The sequence below is a fragment of the Pangasianodon hypophthalmus genome, chromosome 27, assembly GCF_027358585.1.
Source record: "Pangasianodon hypophthalmus isolate fPanHyp1 chromosome 27, fPanHyp1.pri, whole genome shotgun sequence".
NCBI lineage: Eukaryota > Metazoa > Chordata > Actinopteri > Siluriformes > Pangasiidae > Pangasianodon > Pangasianodon hypophthalmus.
The window spans coordinates 13,950,740-13,970,554 of record NC_069736.1 but is presented as its reverse complement, the minus strand read 5'-3'; the positions used below and the strand labels follow the sequence as shown (position 1 = coordinate 13,970,554).

The following is a 19,815-nucleotide window of genomic DNA, read 5'->3' as shown; positions in this document are numbered from 1 at the left end:
TTGAACAGGATGATCTGTGTAAATTGTTATTTTGTTTAAAGATCTTTTATTTTTCATTTAGTATTACACTTAAGCTACATAAGATATTTAAATGTTTTCCAAAAGACAAAATAAGAACAAAAGTTTACACCCCCCTGGCTCAGTGTAGTGTGTCGCCTTCTTGAGCATTAGTGAATGTTTGCACCTTTTGTAATAGTTGTGTATGAATTGCCCCTCGATTGTCTCCAGCGTGAAAAGATGCAATTTTTTTATGATCTCTCTTATTTTTTTTTAAATTATTAACATTTTGCAGATTCTGAAAGGCGTATGTAAACTTATAACCCCAAATCTAAATGAATACAACACATTGGTGTGCAGCATTTTTTTACTTTGTTGTTTCAGAAAAACAGATAGCCTAGCAAAACGTATTTTTATATGGAGGACGAAAAATGACGTATAAACAAACAAACAAACAAACAAACAAACAAACAAATAAATAAATAAATGTAGAAATAGCCCAAATAAACGTTGATGTATGGAAATGTAGAAATAAATTCAAGGCATTAATTTAATTATACTCTTTTTCATGACTAAAATGTATTTATTTATTTATGCATTTATTTATTTATTTACTTTATTATTTATTTACTTGTTTGTTTAGTTCTTTATCTATTTAATTCTGCATATATTTATTTATTATTTATTTATACTTAAGTCATTTTTCGTCCTTAAGTATTATTTGTATATTTTTCTGTGGGCGACTGAAACAGTTAAAGTTTTTCAGCATTGTTAATCAAGCACACGGTGTTTCTTTGTGCTCTCAACAACGTGGATTGCACGCAGCACGCGCGTGCTTGTCTAGGGGCGTGGTTTCCTCCGCCTCTTCTGGCTTCTGATTGGCCAACGGGTCGCTTTTTTAGTCAAAACAAGCAGCTGACCTATAAAACTCCGGCAAATCTCCTGTTTGTGTCAGTGGAGCCGCCGGGACGTGCCATTGTGCACATACACTGTGCATTTCGATGGCCTGGTAGGCCTCGTTTGGGTGTTTCCGAGGAGACTAGGGAGCGGGGAAACGACTTGAGCTTGGCTGGGTGAGAAGCGGAGACCATGCGGCGGAGAGTGGCGTGCAGAGCGGCGGAGCTGCTGTTGGGCCGCGGCGGCAGTGGTGGTGGCGGCGGCGGCGGCGGCGGCGCTGCGAGGATGACCGGCCTTCTGCTACTCCCATCGGCCACAAAAACCCCCGTTGTGGAAAACAGCTGCCACCAAAGATTCCGCTCTACATCTTCGATGTCGACTTACTCCGAGCTGGCTAGAGAGAGATCCAAAACAGTTACCTCTTTCTACAACCAGTCTGCGATTGATGCGTCTGCAGAAAAGGTGACCGTTAGCTAACTAGATACACAGCGTCTCCTCTCCATCCCCCTGTGCTTAGTTAACGCATTAGCAAGCAGCACTAACCATAACTAACCTTACCTAACTAGCACCTTACCTAGCTAACCAGGTTAGCCTTTCTCGGAGGTTTCTACTCCTTTGTGTCAGTCAACTTTAATTATTAGCGTATAATATGAGTTCTCATTTGACTAGCAGTTAAAATTGGTCTAATGTCAACAAAAGTGAGGTCAAAACAAGGACAGCAGACCTGGGCCTGATCCGAAATACAGCCCTGCTCCCTACATCCCTACTTCCCTACATCCCTATCTTAATCATCTACACAGGGAGTGAAGAACCTACTGTCACTTAATGGCCTCCACTTTAATAAGATTCAGCTCTGGAGATATTATCTCTTCTCATCTAAATGGTTTTGATAGTTTTAGGACATTTAGGATATATTGTTATGCATGACAAGATAAATTCTTAAATATCTTCAGCAATAGTGAACTTCAGCACCAGTAGCACTGAGCCTTTATTTATTTTTCACCAACAGTTTAATATGTCCACCTTGTACTTGTCTGTTTGTATATAGTTTATAAGTTGAATCTGATTTTGTGCCTTTATGTAACAGTTTTTTTTTTTCTCTCTGATTGTGTATATGGTCCTAGATCAGATACATATCTTATGTGTAAGGAATAACACACAACAAACTGTGCATTTATAGTAAAATAATGGATGACGGGGTGGTGTGATGTGGCACAACACGCAAGCGGAGTGCCGCTACTCCTGAAGTCCTTTATTTTCATACGACAACACGATCTGGAGTGTGTTATTCCACTTATACCACTGAGATTTGCCAACGATTGCAATGTTTAATTTAATAAAGAATGACATCTCGGGCATTTCAACAGTTTATAGCTAGATTTAATGTTGTGAAATGTCAGAAGCAAGTTGGTTCCTGTTCTCACTTATGTTATAGCTGCGATAAACGGACATTCCCTCACCAGCCTTGTGGTCATTGTCTTCTTTTCCTGTCAGCAAAACAACTGAGGACAGCTCTGAAAAATATTATAGTTTTGACTCTGTCAAGTTGTAGGGACTGGTTTATGTTAGGAATTTTAAAAATTTGGAATGTTTTATAGGAAAATAATGACTGGGTAGAGACAAAGCGGGGATAGTGTTACTACACCAAAGCTGAATTTTTTTTATTTTATTTTTTTTTCCCCTTTAACAGCTGGTCTTGATTTGTTTTATTTCTCTTACGTTGCAGCAATTTGCCTACAGTTACAATTTTTAAGTTAAGCAAAGACCTGTCCTACTTTTTATTCATTTATTGTTGCATTTAATATTGTGGAACAGCTGTGAGAAACAGGTTTGTTCCTGTTTTCACTTGCGTTATTGTGTTCTAGCTATAGACATTTCTCTCTTTATATTACAAAGAAACTGCAAGTCATCTATCTGTCGGAAAACTTAGTTACAGCTCTTACTGTTATGAAGCACTATCACTGGAGACTCCTTCCAAGAATGCTAAAGAAATGTCAGTGAAGCTGACATAATGAAACTCCTGTCAGAGCTTCTGACCAATCAGTGTTGAGCATTCAGCAGCGCCGTGGTATAATGTTGTTGTTATTACTATTAAAACTGTGTCATGTTTTTAACTGTCGTTTTCTTTCCTCAGCCTTCTGTCAGACTCACACCCGGCACCTTACTCTACGCAGGCAAGTCTCAGGATGGAAACCATATCTTGGTAATTACAACCTCTAATTATAAGCTATTTTGAACTCTAGTCATTGTAAGTTATTCTGCTCATTATGTTAAGTTAATTGGCTTAAACCTTTCCATTATTTTTGAGGAAGGTGACAGTAATTTGTCCTGCATAGTTTTTGAACTCCATCATGACTTGTGATACGTGCTATTTTGCAGAGCAGCGCAAGATACCTACATAAAGAGCTGCCCGTTCGCATCGCTCATCGTATTAAAGGTTTCCGCAGCCTGCCCTTTATTATCGGTTGTAACCCCACCATCCTGCAAGTGGTGAGTGTTTCCAAGTTTTGTAAAAGCTCTTTGTGATCTTGATGCTAGGAATTAACAAAGTAAATTCTATCTCGTTCATGTTTATCATACTGCTATTGCAGTTGACGTGCACCTTCAAAATCAGTACAGATGTTTTTGGATGTGTCCGTGACATCAAATATAGTGTTTAAGTCTGTCTGCTATTTGGCTCTACAGTCTGGGCTAGAAAGAAATCAGCCCCAGCCTCTATGTACATACTGTATTTTTTATGGCAGTTGGTGGTGCTGCCGTTTCTGGCTTCCCAAAAATAAAACGAATCCACATCAGGCCATTTGTTAACAGCAAATAAAACAATATGGATGCTAAAATTGGATTTCCCTTGAAAGAGAGGAGGGCTAGCAGGTCCCTGCTTACAGTTAATGGCACATGGGCTTGTTTTATTTCCTCTAATTTGTCCTTCATCCAGCATGAAGAAAGAATTAGAGGAAATGAAACAAGCCAAATTCTAAACCCAAAGATCTGAGATGACTAAAATGTACCACTCGATTTTCTCAATGGCTCTCCTAAGAATCCAAGGCATTATTGTTTAGAATAATCTATGCCAAATCCTTTAAATCCTTGAGTAGCTATGGGGGGTTAATTTTTTGTTCTTGTCACCTGATCAGTCAGATGTGTCCGTGTAACTCGCAGTGCATTAAATATGCACTTCCTTCCTGTAAATGTTTCTTTCAGTTCTGTCAGGGGCTTAGCAGAAACTTTCATTACTCATGTAATAATAGCTGTAAAAACATGAAAACACACAGTACGTGAATGCAGTGTGAAGCTAGACGAACATTTTAATCAAATTGCAGTGCATGTTTATTTAATATTACATTATTTTCAGACGTGAATATTTATGAGGCATGAATAGCCTTTGATAAAGCACATAAAGAATTCTAGTCTCCGTTGTTCCTTTCATGCATTTTGTCCATTCAGAGCTGCAAATAATCAGTAGAATCAGGACTCGCTAAACGCCGCGAGGCTTTTGTGTACCTCTTTGAGAAGCCTCCTCTGCAGTGACGCTCCTCCCTTTCAGCTTGTTTACAATGAAAGTCTCTCCTCGCAGTGAACTCTAACCTACATTTTTCTAACAGTGAGTGAGACGCTCTAGGAAAAGAGCTAACTCACTAGTCATCTGTGGCTTTATCTGTGATATGATATTGTATAATATAATATAATGTGCGTGTGTGTGTGCGCGTGTGTATACACACTTGTATCTACATATTTGCATATATATATGTCTGTACATGCATATACACACCTACATGCATATATATACATACATACATACATACATACATACATACACACATGGGTTGCCTTGATGTGACATCTGAAGTATGCCTCATGATTTCTGTGTGCCAAATGCATCGTCATTCCTTTTATTCGAGTTCCTGGAAGTCCCAGAGAACACTGAACACGTGTGCGTGCTGCTGAAACCCTGCCATCTGGATCTAACCCCCCCTTTTTATCTTTCTATCTCTCTCTCTCTCTCTCTCTCTCTCATTCTGTCTCTCCTTCCCACAGCACGAGCTTTATATTCGGGCCTATCATATGCTGAGCGATTTTCCAGCAGTAAGTACCTGCTTGACGTTGTCTCACACATGGCAAAAAGGTTAAGTCAAGTTCACCAGTCTGCTTGTAGCTGCTCTATAATTACTACGTGTCCTACAGACACGGTGGCCAGAGACGGGAGCGTGGGTTAACTGAAGCTAATCCGGTGTTGACTGTAAAATGCTTGCTCATGGGAGATTTTTCCGTGTTGCGCAAAGCACAAGGACAGCTTTTAGTCATGATGGCAGGAAAAGGTGGGGCTGCGATGAAGAATGGGGTTCACGAGGTTCTAAGTTTTGCGAATATGTCGAGTAAGAAGAATTGGCAACTTTCTGAGACGCTTTATTTGCTGTTCCATCTCACTTAAGCTCCGGTGCCCGAGTTTGTTCAGGAAATGTTTTAAGAACCAGCTCACGTTTCCTGAACAGTTAGGAAATCTTGTGTGGCCATTTCCTAATACATCCTGTAAAAAGAACAATCTAGAATAGTTGTTTGTTTGCCACCAGGAAAGACTGGGTTTTGGCATTACAGCACTTAGAGACATTTATTTATAGGGAGACATAATTTCATTGCCATGACAACAGGGGTGGACTAATAATAAATTTATTAGCTAGTCCACCTTTGTGCAGTTTTGGTTGCTCAGACACTGACTAGGCTGAAAAGTCCTAGCTAACATGATAATCACGTACGGCAAGATAGTTAAGTGTATTAGTACAGCCTACGAGAAATGAACGAGTACATGTTTATTCTCTCCTTCGAACAATGTTTCTAATGTAGCACAACAAAAAGTAAGCAAATAGTCGTGCAAAGTTTTGGCTACGAAAAATGGTGTTTTGTTCTCGTATCGCATGTAAAAGATAGTATTCATGTCTGGCTAGTGTCTTTATTTTCTCTCAAAATGTTCAACTGCAGTGCGTAACTGCGAAGTGCTTGTCCGTGTATTAGTGCGAGCGTTGTATGACAGCTTTTACATGGTACTTTTTTGTGTCTCCATGTACACGCTAATTAATTCGTCTAGTAAAAATCGTTTTACCAGCCGCCAGATTGCCTCGGCCGATGTGTGTAGTGCAGCAGGCGGTGGGATCTGGAGCAAGTAGCTTGAGTTGTAGTTACAGATTTGATACACATTTAGATTGTTGTAACATAAACATAGCTACATACGAAATGAAAAACGTCTGTTTTGCGTAAATCAACAAGGAGTAGGGATTATTTTTCTTTTTTTTTCTAGTCGTTGAACTTGTCTGTCTGCCAGGCAGCAACGAATAAAAGATTAATAGTTCGCGTACGAAATGTGCTAAAATGTCAACGCTAAGAAAACCTCCTTAGAGCAGCTGCTCATTACACATGTAATCATCGCCTGTGATATCTTTCTCGAGACAGTACATTCTTAAAGTCTGAAGTATATCTCGTCAAAACGTGGTTGATCTTATCAGCTGGTTTGAATTTTGAATTTGGTCAGGGGTTAAATTAGGATTTAGGAGGGGTGAGAGCCTTCTGTTTTACTGTTGTTTTATGGTATTTCTTGTTTCAGTTTTAGTGGAATAATTTCTCTTGTTCGTCCTTCAGATCAAAGACCAAGACACAGAAGCTCGCTACAGCAAGCTTGTTCAACAGCTCCTCGACGATCATAAAGACGTGGTCACCCTGCTCGCGGAAGGATTTAGGGAGTGTCGCAAACACATTCAAGTAAGGAAGCGTCCAGCTAGTGCCCTTATTCCTTGTTTGCTCGCTCTTTGACAGACGTGTAACGTTAATCAGTCGTTTCTTGTAATCTATAGGCATGTTCATTTTTGTCGATTTATCTTAGGATGAGACGCTGGTTCGGAATTTCCTGGACACGACGCTGACGTCTCGTCTGGGCATTCGCATGCTGGCCACACACCATCTCGCCCTGCATGAAGAAAATGTACGTTTCCTTGCTTTTTGTTTATTTATTTAAGTTTTTTATTTTTTTCGGACTGACCGATTTTGATAGAGTATAAAGTAGGTGAGACCTGTTTAAAAACATTGCAAGAGTCAAACAGAAACCCTGAGACACAGTCATCTAGTGTTAACTAATAAACATCTCCATTACCTAAATGTAACGTCTAAATATAAATGGCCTTTTGCAGTGACTCAGCACTTTTGCTGATTGGGAGAGCTAAACTCCCTCTGGTTTGTATATCCTGAGTCAGAGATTGGTGCTATGATTCATTACCATATTTCCTGTGGTTACTGAGTAGATATATCATATCTTATCATGTCTTAATCGTTACGGGACTGAAACAATCCTAGCACAGCATCTTCTTCAGCACCCCCCCCCCCCCCCCCCCCCCCCCCCCTTTGCTTTGGCGCTCACTCAGTAATCTCTTAGTTACACAGTCATGGGTAAAGCAGGCTTGAGTTGATGGACAACAGGTAGGTTGAGGTTTTAGAGTGTGTCAGACCTGTAATGAGATTGTGATTGTGGACCTGCAGCATCAAATCAACTCGGGAATTAAGGAATTATTTACAGAAGTGTGGAATTCTGACTGGAACGAGTGCTGAGGTTGTGAGCACACTCCTCTGAGAGTGGGCCTCATTTATCAGCCTTTTAGGGAAGTTGTGTGTAATTTAAGTCATTAGCCAAAGCTAACTGAACTTTCGCCAGATTTACAAAAGTTTCAGAAATGCTGATTTTCTTTGTACTCGTGTGTGTGTGTGTGTGTGTGTGTGTGTGTGTGTGTGTGTGTCTGTCACCGGTAACGTGTGATATAATTTAACATAAAGGTTAACAAATTTAATATAAAAGTTTAAGTGTACAGACAGCTAGAAGCATGAAATGAACAATGAGGGTAAAAAAAAAAAAAAAAAGGAAGTTATTTTTACTCACTTCTATGCAATAATAATAAAAATAATAATAATAATAAGCAAGTGCTGAATTTTCTGTCACCGGAGGCATTTGTTTACGGCTATGCAGTGCCATTTCTTTTATCATAATTGAATGAGTTGTTTTATTGATTTGTGTATTTTCTTTTCTCTCTCTCTCTCTTTTTTTTTTTTTTTTCTTTTTTCTTTTTTCTTTTTCAATATTTCATATTTTTTAGTTAATGCCCCTTTATATAAAACGACTGGCTTTCAGAGTTTTCTTGGTGGTACGCTTAGTTCTGACCTAGTGAACTAGCACGAGCATGTGTTTTTGATAGAGATTTCAAAGCACATAGCAAAGTTGATCTGGATAAGGTCATCTACTAAATGCTGTGAACGTAATAAAAATAAGCAATTTTAAAAAAGTCTATTCCATATATAAAAGTACAAAAATTCATGCAAAATATGATTTGAAGTCGATCAAGTAGAGGTTTGCATGAGTTAGTCTTCATATGCATAAACTTGCACACACACGTGAATGGAGCACGAGTAGGATCCGAACGTTTTTCCCACGTTTATGGGATTTTTTTTTTAAATTTTTTTTTATGAATAACAAATTTCTTGTGTAAACACTCATACGAATTATTTATAATTAAATCTGTTACTATCCAGTTTTATAAATGAGGCCCAATATCTATAATGCCTATTTTAGTTATTATTATTATTATTATTATTATTATTATTACTATTAATGAAAATGGCATCATATAAATCATTGGACTGAATCTTAACCAAAATGGAACCTCGGCAGATGGCACCTAATGCTTTCAGCAGCTCCGACACTAGTTCCAACAGTCTGCATTTTTTAAAATTTTATTTTATTTATATTTTTAAAATTTATTTCTTTACTTTAAAAGAGAGTCTGGTGAGGGACTGTTTATAGCTACTATAACACAAGTCAACTGACTTGTTAACTTGCTGACTTTTTGCAAATGTTCCACAACATTAAATGTAACTCTAAACAGATAAAAAGTCTGACTCCATTCTTTGATTAATAAAAAAAAAAAATAAAATTATTGGCAAATTGCTGTTGTATAATAGGAGAAACTACGGAGTAGTAACAGTAACGCCGCATCACTCCACCCAATCGTTGCTTATTTTCCTATCGGAGCACAACTTCTCTTGTTTTATTCCTTATTTATTGTTTTGTAACGTTTGTTTTCAACGTGCGTGCTTTTCAACAAAGCTGTGTTTTGAATAAGAGCAAGCTGGTTAAAGTTAGCTATGTTTGACTATAGGAGTGATTTTACGCAGTCTGCAATAGAGTTAAAAAAAAAAAAAAAAAAAAAAAAAAAAAAAAAACATTTGAATTTATCTATTTTCAAGTAAACGGTGTATTTGGGCAAAACCTGCACTTATTTTATCCTTTGGTGATTTGATATACTTACGAAAAATGGAATTAAGTCATATCAGGTGATGCGATTCAGCGTTTTCTGTTTGTTGATAGCTGGATGTAGGGGAGGGGAAGGGAACTTTTATTATTACTTTTTTTTTTCCCTCAGATTTTGAGAATTCCAGTGATATCAGTACCAATATTTTGGTATTTATGAAATAGTGATGTCTTTGCCTCAGATTTGTTTCAAATAATAGGCACGTATCTCATGTATAACAGTAACGATTTTTATTACTCAGGAATATTGGGATTTAAACGGAATTTTATTTATTTATTTATTTATTTTTTCTTCCCTCTCTTAATAGTTTCTATTAAATAATTATGGGGTGGTACTTTTCCACTTGTGTCTTTCTAACACAGCTATTATTTGGATTTCTTTCTTTGCTGTGTTTAGCCTGACTACGTGGGCATTGTCTGCAGACGTCTGTCTCCTAAAAAGATCATTGAGAAGTGGGTGGACTTTGCAAGGTAAACCTGTCTCTTTATCTTTATCTCCCTATCTGGTTTGCTACCTTGCTGGTTTGCTACATGCCTGTATTTGCAGAGCGTTGCTCTGATTAGAGCTTAATGTGAAAGGATAAACTTTAAAGTTCATTCCAGGTCGTCATCGTTGTTCCGTTAAATGGTTCGGGATGGGGGTGGGGTGAGCGATATCAGTTGTTTAGGAAAGATTAAAAATAGAGCATTTATCTGTGGTTAACTAAATATTGCACAAGAAGGAAAGTGCCCGGAATTGCAGGTTTCGTAATCACTCTCTGGGGACTGCTGTTTTTACTCAAGCACTTCAGCTACATATTTACTCCAACCCTTTTAGCTAAACAAAGCAGTCATGTCGTCGCTATGAACAGAAACATCTCCGCACAGGGAACGAGCGAGCGTGCCCAGACAGAACATAAAACAAGTCGAGAAAGTGAACAGGAGAGCTTGCAAATGGAGCATTTCCTATCTCCTGTTTATGGCAGGATAGAGTTCACAGGGTTTAGTGTCCTGGTCTTTGTATGTTGGCAAATCCAACAACAGCAACAACAGCTTCAAAGAAAGGGGGGGGGGGGGGGCGGGGGGAACTGGAGTAATTGCTGGCATTTGAATTCAGGAAACTCATGAATCCACCAGCTGAAGAAAGGAGCTAGTAATCTGTTCTTTATACAGCTTAACAAAAGAAACATGAGTGTTTGTCCAGAACTTCAAATCCATCTTGTTTGTGTTCCTTATCGTTACCTAGTTGATGTGAATTCCAGACCTAAAGTATCGTCATGCTTACTTTCCAGCATGCTGATTATAGATTGTACTGATTTAGAGTTGTCCCGGGACAATCAGCCAAATCAGAAACAAGTATTTCCAGTGTTTATGGTACAATTTAATTGATCTAGGTTTTATTTAATAATACTATATCACTCAGTATGGCTTTGCAAGACTTGATTGCATTTAATTCGAAGTACTCGAGTAGCTCTCGAGACTTAGGCGTTCTTGCTTGGCAAGTCAGCAGACTTGTTCAGTACATACAGCTCTGAAGCAACCAAGGTCATGACCTGGAAAACGTACACTAGGATTTATTTAATATCATACACACGTGCTCCTTTGATCTTTTCATTCTTTCGCTTTGAGTCTCTCCGTCTTCAATCACTCCTAAAACCTGGGTGCGATGGTGTCCTCCAGTGCTGTGAGTAGTGTTATTGTCTGTTCAGTGCCAGGATCTAAGGCAGACATTTTTAATCCTGCATGATCGAGTAAACGAACGTTCCCGACGTGCTTTATTTAACTTGTACCCCAACAATTTGCCGACACTAGGAATTTATTTATTAAAGAATGAAAAACTAGAAATGATAAGCCTGATGCGAGCAATCGTGGGTGTCTGCGAGCTCATGTATGTAGAAGAGGGCGGATAGCACCTTCCTCTGATTGTGTTACACTGCCCTGTGAGGCAGCATGAGCAGCAGTTTGAAAAAACCTGGGCGGTTGGCTTCGCGGTGTCTGAGAGGAATCACGTCTTAGCCTTAACCCTCCCCTGTTGTCATTTAAATCATTTATTTCACATCAGTTACGTTAAATGGTGAAGTAAGGATTATGTGAACAGGGTAGATGCATATATTACAATTGCAGTATATTAGATGCAGTATATTACAATTTTAATGGTTTGTATTTATAAAACTGTAGAAAGAGCAGCAGTCCTGTGTAATTGACACAGACCTTTGGACACTGTTTTTCCTGTAAGTGTTTAGTGTTGCTTAACTGCATCTGCTATAGACATTTGATTTAATGAGAAACAACTGCCTATAAAAAGTTCATGCTGTGGTGAAAACTTTCTTTGCTTTGAGGTAAATAAGGATTCTCTGTCATTCCTTGTGTGAAGTGTTTTTGTTTGTGTACTCAGCTTGTTGTTTCTTTCTTTTTTTTTTTCTTTTTTTTTTTCTTTTTTTTTTTTTTTTTTTTTTTTTTTTTTTTTTGGTATCTATGCTAATGCACCTCTGTGACCCTCTCAGGCGACTGTGTGAGCACCAGTACGGGAATTCTCCACGTGTTCGCATCAATGGTCACGTGGCTGCCCGCTTTCCGTTCATCCCTCTTCCCCTGGACTACATCTTGCCCGAGCTACTGAAGAATGCCATGAGGTAACGCCCTGATCAATACTCTTAATGTAGTGGTACGAGCAGTATGGCACAATTTAATGCACAGGTTCCCAGTGACCCTAAATGGACATGAAATTTTTTTTTTTTTAAGCGACCCCGAGCTCACAGAGTTCTGGCTTTCATTAACTTTCAACTGTCGTCTTGATTGTTGTCATGGTCTGCATGTCAAATCGAAAATTCTGACCTTACATTCAAAACTATTTACTAATCTAGAAAATCCAGACGACTGGTATGCAAACGGACCTTTCGCTAGAGTTAAAAGGGTCAGTAGTGTAATGTTTATGCTGTGTATTATGTTTATGATTTATTGCTGAGCTCACATGGCTTCATGACCTGGATAGCTGTGTGCCATTTTTATCTGACCAGAAACTGACAGCATGAGCGATGCATTGTTGGCTCTGACGTCAGCAAAATAGTTTTACTTTCCTGTATTGTCTTTTACCAGCTGGTGTTGCATGGATCAGCTGTGTTAAAGGAAGAGGTCATGTTATGATAATGTGCCAAAAGTTTCAACTTTTTGCTAAAAATATTACTACTCCTCATTCTGATTCATTACCAGTTAGATATTATTAACAGCTATATGGATTTGTGGATGGATGTGCCACATAATCGTAGATTAATAATAAACAGATAAAAATGTAATGATATTTAACAGCGGAAAGCAAAATCCTCAACCAGGTGAAGATTTCTGTAAGGAGATATATTTATGGAAGGAGTGTCCAATGTCAGCACTTTCCACCATGGGAACATTTTCAGGACAGAGGGGAGTTTTTTTTTTCAAGTGAGCCAAGAAAAACAGAGGCTGTTTAGGAAATGACTTGTTCTGTGGCTATTCCGACATTGTTAAATGTAACTATAAATGGATTAAATGGATTTCTCCTGTAGGTGTACTCTGATTGGCTGGCTATTATATCCTTGATACTTACGTAGTTTGTATGTGTGCGCGTACGTGGTACGTAGCTAAAACATTACAAAACAAGCTAGCACGCAATAGTGCATCAACCAAAGATGTCTAAGCAAACTACTGTCAAGTCATTTTTACAGCTTACACTGTAAGTTGGAACCGGAGGAACGGAAGAACGGTTTCACTAAAGGATCGTTTGTTTCATTAGCCGCTAATTCCACGATTGGCCATTTATTTTGAATAGTGTGGAAAAAGAATGTGTAATAAATAAACGTGTGTCTCTTTCATTTCATTTGACTGACAAAGAGTATGAGTTGTACGAATTTCCAGTTGCTAAGTAAACATTTAACGTGCTTGTCGTTGTATTAAACCCCAGCCGTCTGTGAAATGTGTCAGAACGAAAGCTCGTAAAGATACGATGGGGGGATGGTAACAGATCTGGAAGTGATGATGACAAAAGGAGAATCACTAGCTTTTGATTCCTCGCTTAGTTTACATGATAATGTGATTTTGTTAAATGCTTTTGGCACAGAATTTAGTGGGAATGTGTACTTTTCAGCATACATTTAAAATTTACGCAATCTTTTTTGGAGTGCATTTAAATAATGATAATATAATAATCCTTCTCGGAGCAAGTGGTGTTCAATCTGAGCTTTACTTTCAGAAAGCCATTGTTTATCTTGGTTAGAAAGGGTGACTAGTCGCTACACCGTAATGATTTCTTAACATTTGTTGTGCGACTCTTGGTCTTATCTACAGACTTTTTTTGGTCAGGGTGACCTGACGTGGGCTTTTGTCGCTGCAGGTCACCTCCTTGCTTGAATTGTGCAGCTCCAGTTAGACCAAAGGTCCTTCAGCTCCTGGCCTCTGTGTGTAATTGCTCCAAAACAATCCATGGCTGCGATTACTTAACTGCTAATCTCTTGATAATGCTGTCAGACGATCATCTGTACAGAGGCTTAGCCGGTGTGTTTACTATTGATTCAAACACGTGTACAGTGTGTCTGTTTTTACGACTCTTGCCTTGCGTTAGCATTGAACGTAATCTAGTGTATGAAGAACCAGTTTGGTTCATTTGGTTTTGGTTTGTGTTTTTTTTTTTTTCTTTTTTTTTTCCCTGATGTGTAGACGATATGTTCATTTCATCTAGTTCAATAGGGGATGATGTGATCATTCCTGAGTCGTTTGGCAGAGAACAACTGTCGTCTGAAGGCAACAGCATGTCCTTGGTTACATGCCAGAGCCTGTGAACCAGTTAGTTCCCTCATGGTTGTGTGTCAGAGTGAGAAAGTCTTCAAGATCAGAGATGTTGTGTTTCTTGGAGCTGGCTGAAGGGGGATCAGTTGATATGGGTAACGCAAAAGAATAATCATGTGATGCACATCTATAATTGGGCGTAATATACGTGTTCTAACATGAGTATAACATGGCACCGTTGAGCCAGTTTCAGGCTGGAAAGATGTCCTCCATTATGGCTGGTGCTGTCTAGTGTTGATTTTCCAATAACCATATTGAATAGTAGTGCTTAATTCCAATTTCGAAATCTAAATATTTTGTGATTGGCTTGCACTGTGGACATTTCTAACACCAGTGACTCTGTAAAATGTATTTATGGCTATGTGGCTGTGGCTTAGCACCTGCAACTACAGAATTTCCTCATCTGCATTATTATTCTTGAGGCACACTACTGATTTTTGGACCAACAGGAACCTATTCTTGGCTCTTTCTTACCTCTCTAATCCCCAGTACTGGGAAAATACCCTTACAGAGCCCTTAATCTGGGATGGATTCTTCCACCTTTCTCCCAGTGTTACTGGGATTTGCTCTGGATCCACTACAACCCTGACCAGGATAAAGCAGTTACTGAAGATCAATGCTGAGTGACTTGTAGGAGAATACATGTCACATGAGTGGAGTGTGGGAGACGGGAAGAAGAGGGAGGAGTGTCTTGGAATGTTGTCCTGCTGAGTGGGAATGTCCTGGTCATCATGTTGGAACAAACAAGTCCTTATTTAAAAAAAAAACTAGGCCAGAAAACAGCTGACACATTAGAATACAGAAACCTCAAAAGAAAATAGTGGTTGATTAGAGAAGAAGAATCTCTCAGTGATGTCTGTGTTCACAATAGATGTTTCCAACCAAACGTATGAATCTTCATCCAAAGCATCACCAGTTATTGAATCATTCCTTTACCAATAGATGCATTTTCACACTTCGTACAAACACAATTCCATTTTGGGTGGTGGTTTATTTTTATATTTCTTGGAATTACATTTCATACAGTGGTGGACAAATAAGAAATCCATTAGCTAGCCCACCAGGCATGTCCAATGTGCTGCCCAGTCTCGTGTTTTTGGTTGCCGAGAAATCTAATGGACTTGGCTGAAAAGCGGAAGTTAACGTAACGGAGGAATGTATGCCAAGCTAGTTAGCTAGTTATATGCATTAATATAGATCAAGGGAAATGGGAATAGGGTTATTGCGCTGTCAGCTTGTCTGTGGGGCAGCAATGAATTTAAAAAAAAAAAAAAAAAAAAAAGTTAGATTGGCTTGTCCCAGGTGGCTAGGCTAGTGATTTGTCCATCTCTGCAAATATCTTCAGGCAACATTTGACTGCATAGGTGGTGTCTCTGCAATATAATACAGCTACTGTGCCATTTCCTATTGAATTTTTTATTTTTTTTTTCTAGTTTTCATTGTTTTTGAAAGCTCCTACAAGGCATAGGTAATCATTAAGCCATGTATTTGAACACACTGTTCTAAACAATACCATCTTCCTGTTCTGTAATATTGTTTTGCTCATGTATAATGTTTTAGTAAAGTCTTGGTCTTTAACACAAGCATCATGGCTCAACCATAATGGTGTTTATGCTTCATTTAATCCTTGTAAAATCTGTTTGTCCTTTTATAGGGCCACAATGGAGAGCCACTTGGACACTCCTTACAACGTGCCAGATGTGGTGGTTACCATCGCCAACAATGATACTGACTTTGTCATCAGGTGAGAAACCATTCAGGTTAGCTGCATTTTTCTGTTCTGAGCTTTGCTCAGTTACTCTTGCTAATCGATCAAACAAAAACAGTATTTGGGAGAAGACCTGTCTGACTCCGTTTGCTTGGGTAGAGCATTGGGGAAGCTTAATGAAATGCTTTAGATGCTTGGTTCTCAGCGTTGTTGTCCAGTACACCTGAACTAATGTATTTTCCTGACGACCCAGCACGACGCTTCTGAGGATTGAAGCCATTATCTGTCTTTTTAAGTGCTTGTTTGAGGGCAGAGAAGCAGAGTGCAGTCGTTATGGAGAAAGAAGTCCATTAACTCGAGTTGCACGGCCACTGGCAAGCCGTGTTGAGTGCTGTTTGTATGTGTGGAAAAATTTACCCAGTACACACAAGGAGTATTTGTCTTACCATGACCTAGTCAGCATTTTAAGCACTTATTGCACTACTGTAGCGATCAAGCATAATGTCCACCTCTTCCTGGTCCCATACATCTACCTGGGGTTTAACTATGAGCTTTACTGCATTTATGGGAATACTTTGCGTTTAGAGAAATTCATTAAACCTCTTTGAATCGGTCCCCTTTCGCCTTGTGGATAAGAGTCCAGAGGCGACCCTGATTTGCCGTGTTCTTGTGCAGGATCTCGGATCGGGGCGGAGGCATTCCCCACAGCATCATGGATAAAGTGATGGACTACCACTTCAGCACGGCCGAGCAGAGCACGCAGGACCCGCGCATGAGCAACCTCTTCGACACCATAACCAACAGCGGCCCTCAGTCAGGCCCCATGCACGGGTGAGCGAGCATTACACCAGTTTTTTACGGAATTACAGATACAAACCTGATTAGGCAAACAGGCAGAAATGAAAGCTGATTATGGCATAGTTCACACATTGTTCATTGTTGCTTATTTCTTTTCCTTTTTAATGTTTTTGATTTGGCCAACCTCTTGGGACAGCTGCTTCCTGTGTATTCTTCTCTGCGCAGTGGCTTCCGTTGATGCGCTATATTTGGCGCCTAACAAATGGTATCTTCATGCAAACATTGACTGGAGCTATTTAAAACTGCAGGACAGTTGCATCCTAGTCATATGATTGCCCCGGTGGCTGGACTGTTCAGGTCAAACCAATCCGGTGTAGACCAGTTCAACTGCAGAGGCTTTGGTGTGTGATCACAACAACACTGCCCCCTTACTGTAAGCCATTCTAAAAGCAGGACACACACGCGCGCACACACACAGGTCTTAGTCAGCACTGACTCACCTCGTGAGCGTTTCAATGATGTCATTTTCTTCTCTTTATCTTGCTATTGCAGAATCTCTGTCATTATAAATAGAGTTCCCTTGAAGTTTGGCTGTTTTGGGTTTTATGGTTCATTTCAATCACAGCTGAGCTCAAACTAAATATGTATTACGTAATATGTTGCGCTTAAATAGATTCCATGTTCTGGATTAATGAGTGTGTCGCCCTCTCCATTTTTACAATTACTCCCATGTAGCTAATTTTTATTATTTTTTTTTTAATGTGAACCTTATCACTATGCCTCCAGAATAAATAATAAGAGATTATTTGTGCAGTTTGTACTGAAATACGGCAGATATGGTTTTATTCTGGAGCAAATAGACCCTAAATGGACACTAAGAATTTTATGTGGCCCCAGATTTATAAATATAGGACTACTGTAACATTTGAATATATTATGTCTAACATACTGACATTGTGTAACATAATGGTGACTAAAAACCAGAGGAATATTCTTTGCACTGACTGAAGCACTGAGCTGTTATTGGAAAATAATCCATGTTGGGGAAGCAGCTGTAACATGAGCAGTGTTATTATTCACACTCTCACTGCATATCCTATGTACATCCACTAGACATGTCAGAACCAAGACATCCTTGCCCATCCGGTTTCCTGTCAAACTGTAAAATATTTTGCACAGCAATGTTAATCACACTGACTCTGTCTCTTTTAAAACATTCCGCTGTCGTCGTGATTGTTGTCATGGCCTGAATCTCACATCGAATATTTACCAGTCTAAGACTGGTATGCAAACCAGGTACTCGAGTTTGTCACATGACCCCATTTGTAAATCAAGAGACCCAACGTGGGGTCGCGGCCCCTAGACTAGAAAGAATTGGGTGTTGTTTTTGTTTTTTTGTCCCATGAGCTCCTGTGTCTTTCCGACTTGAGATGCAGGCCATGACGACAATCATGACAACAGCAGAACATTTTGAGAGAGTCAGTATAAAAGTAATAATCTACCACTCGCTATTATTTATTTATTTTTTGCATCCTGTGGGATTCCAGTCCTGGTTTACACCTAGTCTCAACTATTTCTGGCAAGCTTTCTGAATCTGAATAATGTATTTGTATTTAGTTACATCCCCAGTTACATACTATACACTCTTAAAATATGCAAGATCCACACTCGGACTTTTTTTTTTTTTTTTTTTTTTTTTTTTTTTTTTCCTTCTTCTTCTTAGTTTAAATTTGACAATTACTTTATTTCATAAGGAATGAGCAAAAATCGTGTTCCACCTTTTTTTTTGTTGTTGTTGTTAACTATGTTCTGACAACACTAGTTACTTTCTAAGCACAGTTCTACATATCTAACCTTTTTTTTTCTTTTTCCCCCCACCCTGTCTCTTATCTGTAGGTTTGGTTTTGGTCTGCCCACCTCGAGGGCGTACGCCGAATATCTGGGCGGCTCGCTGTCCGTCCAGTCGATGCAGGGAATCGGCACCGACGTCTACCTGCGTCTGCGCCACATCGACGGGAAAGGAGAGAGCTTCAGAGTGTGACGCAGTGGCCAGTTCTGCCAATCACGATGAACATTCGTAACTTCACCAAGGCCTGGAAGCTACACTGTTCACACCTTCACTGACATTGCTTCCTCTCCATTCTCCTTTTTCTTTTCAGGTTTTTTTTTTTTTTTTTAAAAAACATTTTTTTTTGCTCTGCATGAAAGTGTCTGAAGAAAAGGAAGAAAAAGCCTTGTAAGTGTTTTTAGAGAAAACTCCAAAGTTACTGAGGTGAAACTCTTACAAAGCTCCTGGAAGAAGATGCCTTAGGAGAATAATTGAACTCATAAATAAAGGGCTCGGAGCTCTTTTTCAGTGACTGATGCTGAGTGAAAGGCTTATGAGTGATCGTGCTCTTGGGCATAGATGCGGAACGTACTGTAACTGCAACTGTATCGCCCAGTGTGTAATAATAATTGTTTGAAAATTCACTTATTTCCCAATACAAGGGTTTGGTTTTATGTAGGTTTCTTTGGCAAAGCAGATTGGCTATAGAACGCAATGTAAAAAAAAATTCAGGGTATTTTTTTTTTTTTTTTTTTTTTTTTTTTTTTTTCTGTCCTGTTTGTCAATCTCTCCAGGATTTAGATTATTAAAGGTATATTGAAGTAACATTTATTCATATTTGAATATTATTCTTGCTGTCCTCCTGTATATGTGGCCTTATTCAACCCACATTCCACTAGTGGTCAGTCGTGAATATAGGACGTTTTTGACTTCACTTAGATTTAATATCATTAATCACAGCAGGTCACTTGTTGCTGTATTAACACCACTGGAAATGACTAGAGTATATGAGTTGTGCCTGTGTAGGAATTTTTTTTTCTTAGTAAAAACACCATATTCTAGTCTGAACATGCATGCTGAAGGACTAGAGGTTTTTTTTTTTTTTGTTGTTGTTGTCCAAGTTTGCCCTCTACAGGGTAGAGACGAGTATTAACCTATGCTCTGACAAAGCTTTATATTACATTTCATGTAATGTTGTGTAAAAATTATGGACTAATCTGCACATCTTACCACAAATTCCTTTGTATATAATGGCCAAATGATGGTGTGAGGTGTCCAGAATGATGTCATGGATGGGATCATTTTATTAGATTTTTATTTGTTGCTGTTTGTGTGGTGTTTTTTTTTTTTTTTTTTTTTTTTTCCCTCTTTCTCCCCCCTTTTCCCCTCTATAGATGCCAAATCTGCATAGTTTCTTGGGCATTATAAAAATCCTGATTGAGCACCCATCTGTCTCAC

The 19,815-nt window shown here is 38.9% G+C and overlaps 1 protein-coding gene across 1 annotated transcript; it reads left to right on the top strand.

The window, feature by feature from the left end:
• The first annotated feature begins 925 nt into the window (after positions 1-925).
• On the top strand, positions 926-19,803 carry bckdk (branched chain ketoacid dehydrogenase kinase). Its single transcript, XM_026922494.3, has 11 exons — positions 926-1,356; positions 3,029-3,097; positions 3,274-3,384; positions 4,930-4,977; positions 6,523-6,642; positions 6,764-6,862; positions 9,630-9,703; positions 11,716-11,844; positions 15,678-15,767; positions 16,407-16,562; positions 18,426-19,803. The coding sequence occupies exons 1-11, from the start codon at positions 1,087-1,089 to the stop codon at positions 18,568-18,570; spliced, it is 1,311 nt and encodes a 436-aa protein (XP_026778295.3). The 5' UTR covers positions 926-1,086; the 3' UTR covers positions 18,571-19,803.
• The last annotated feature ends 12 nt before the right edge of the window (positions 19,804-19,815 follow it).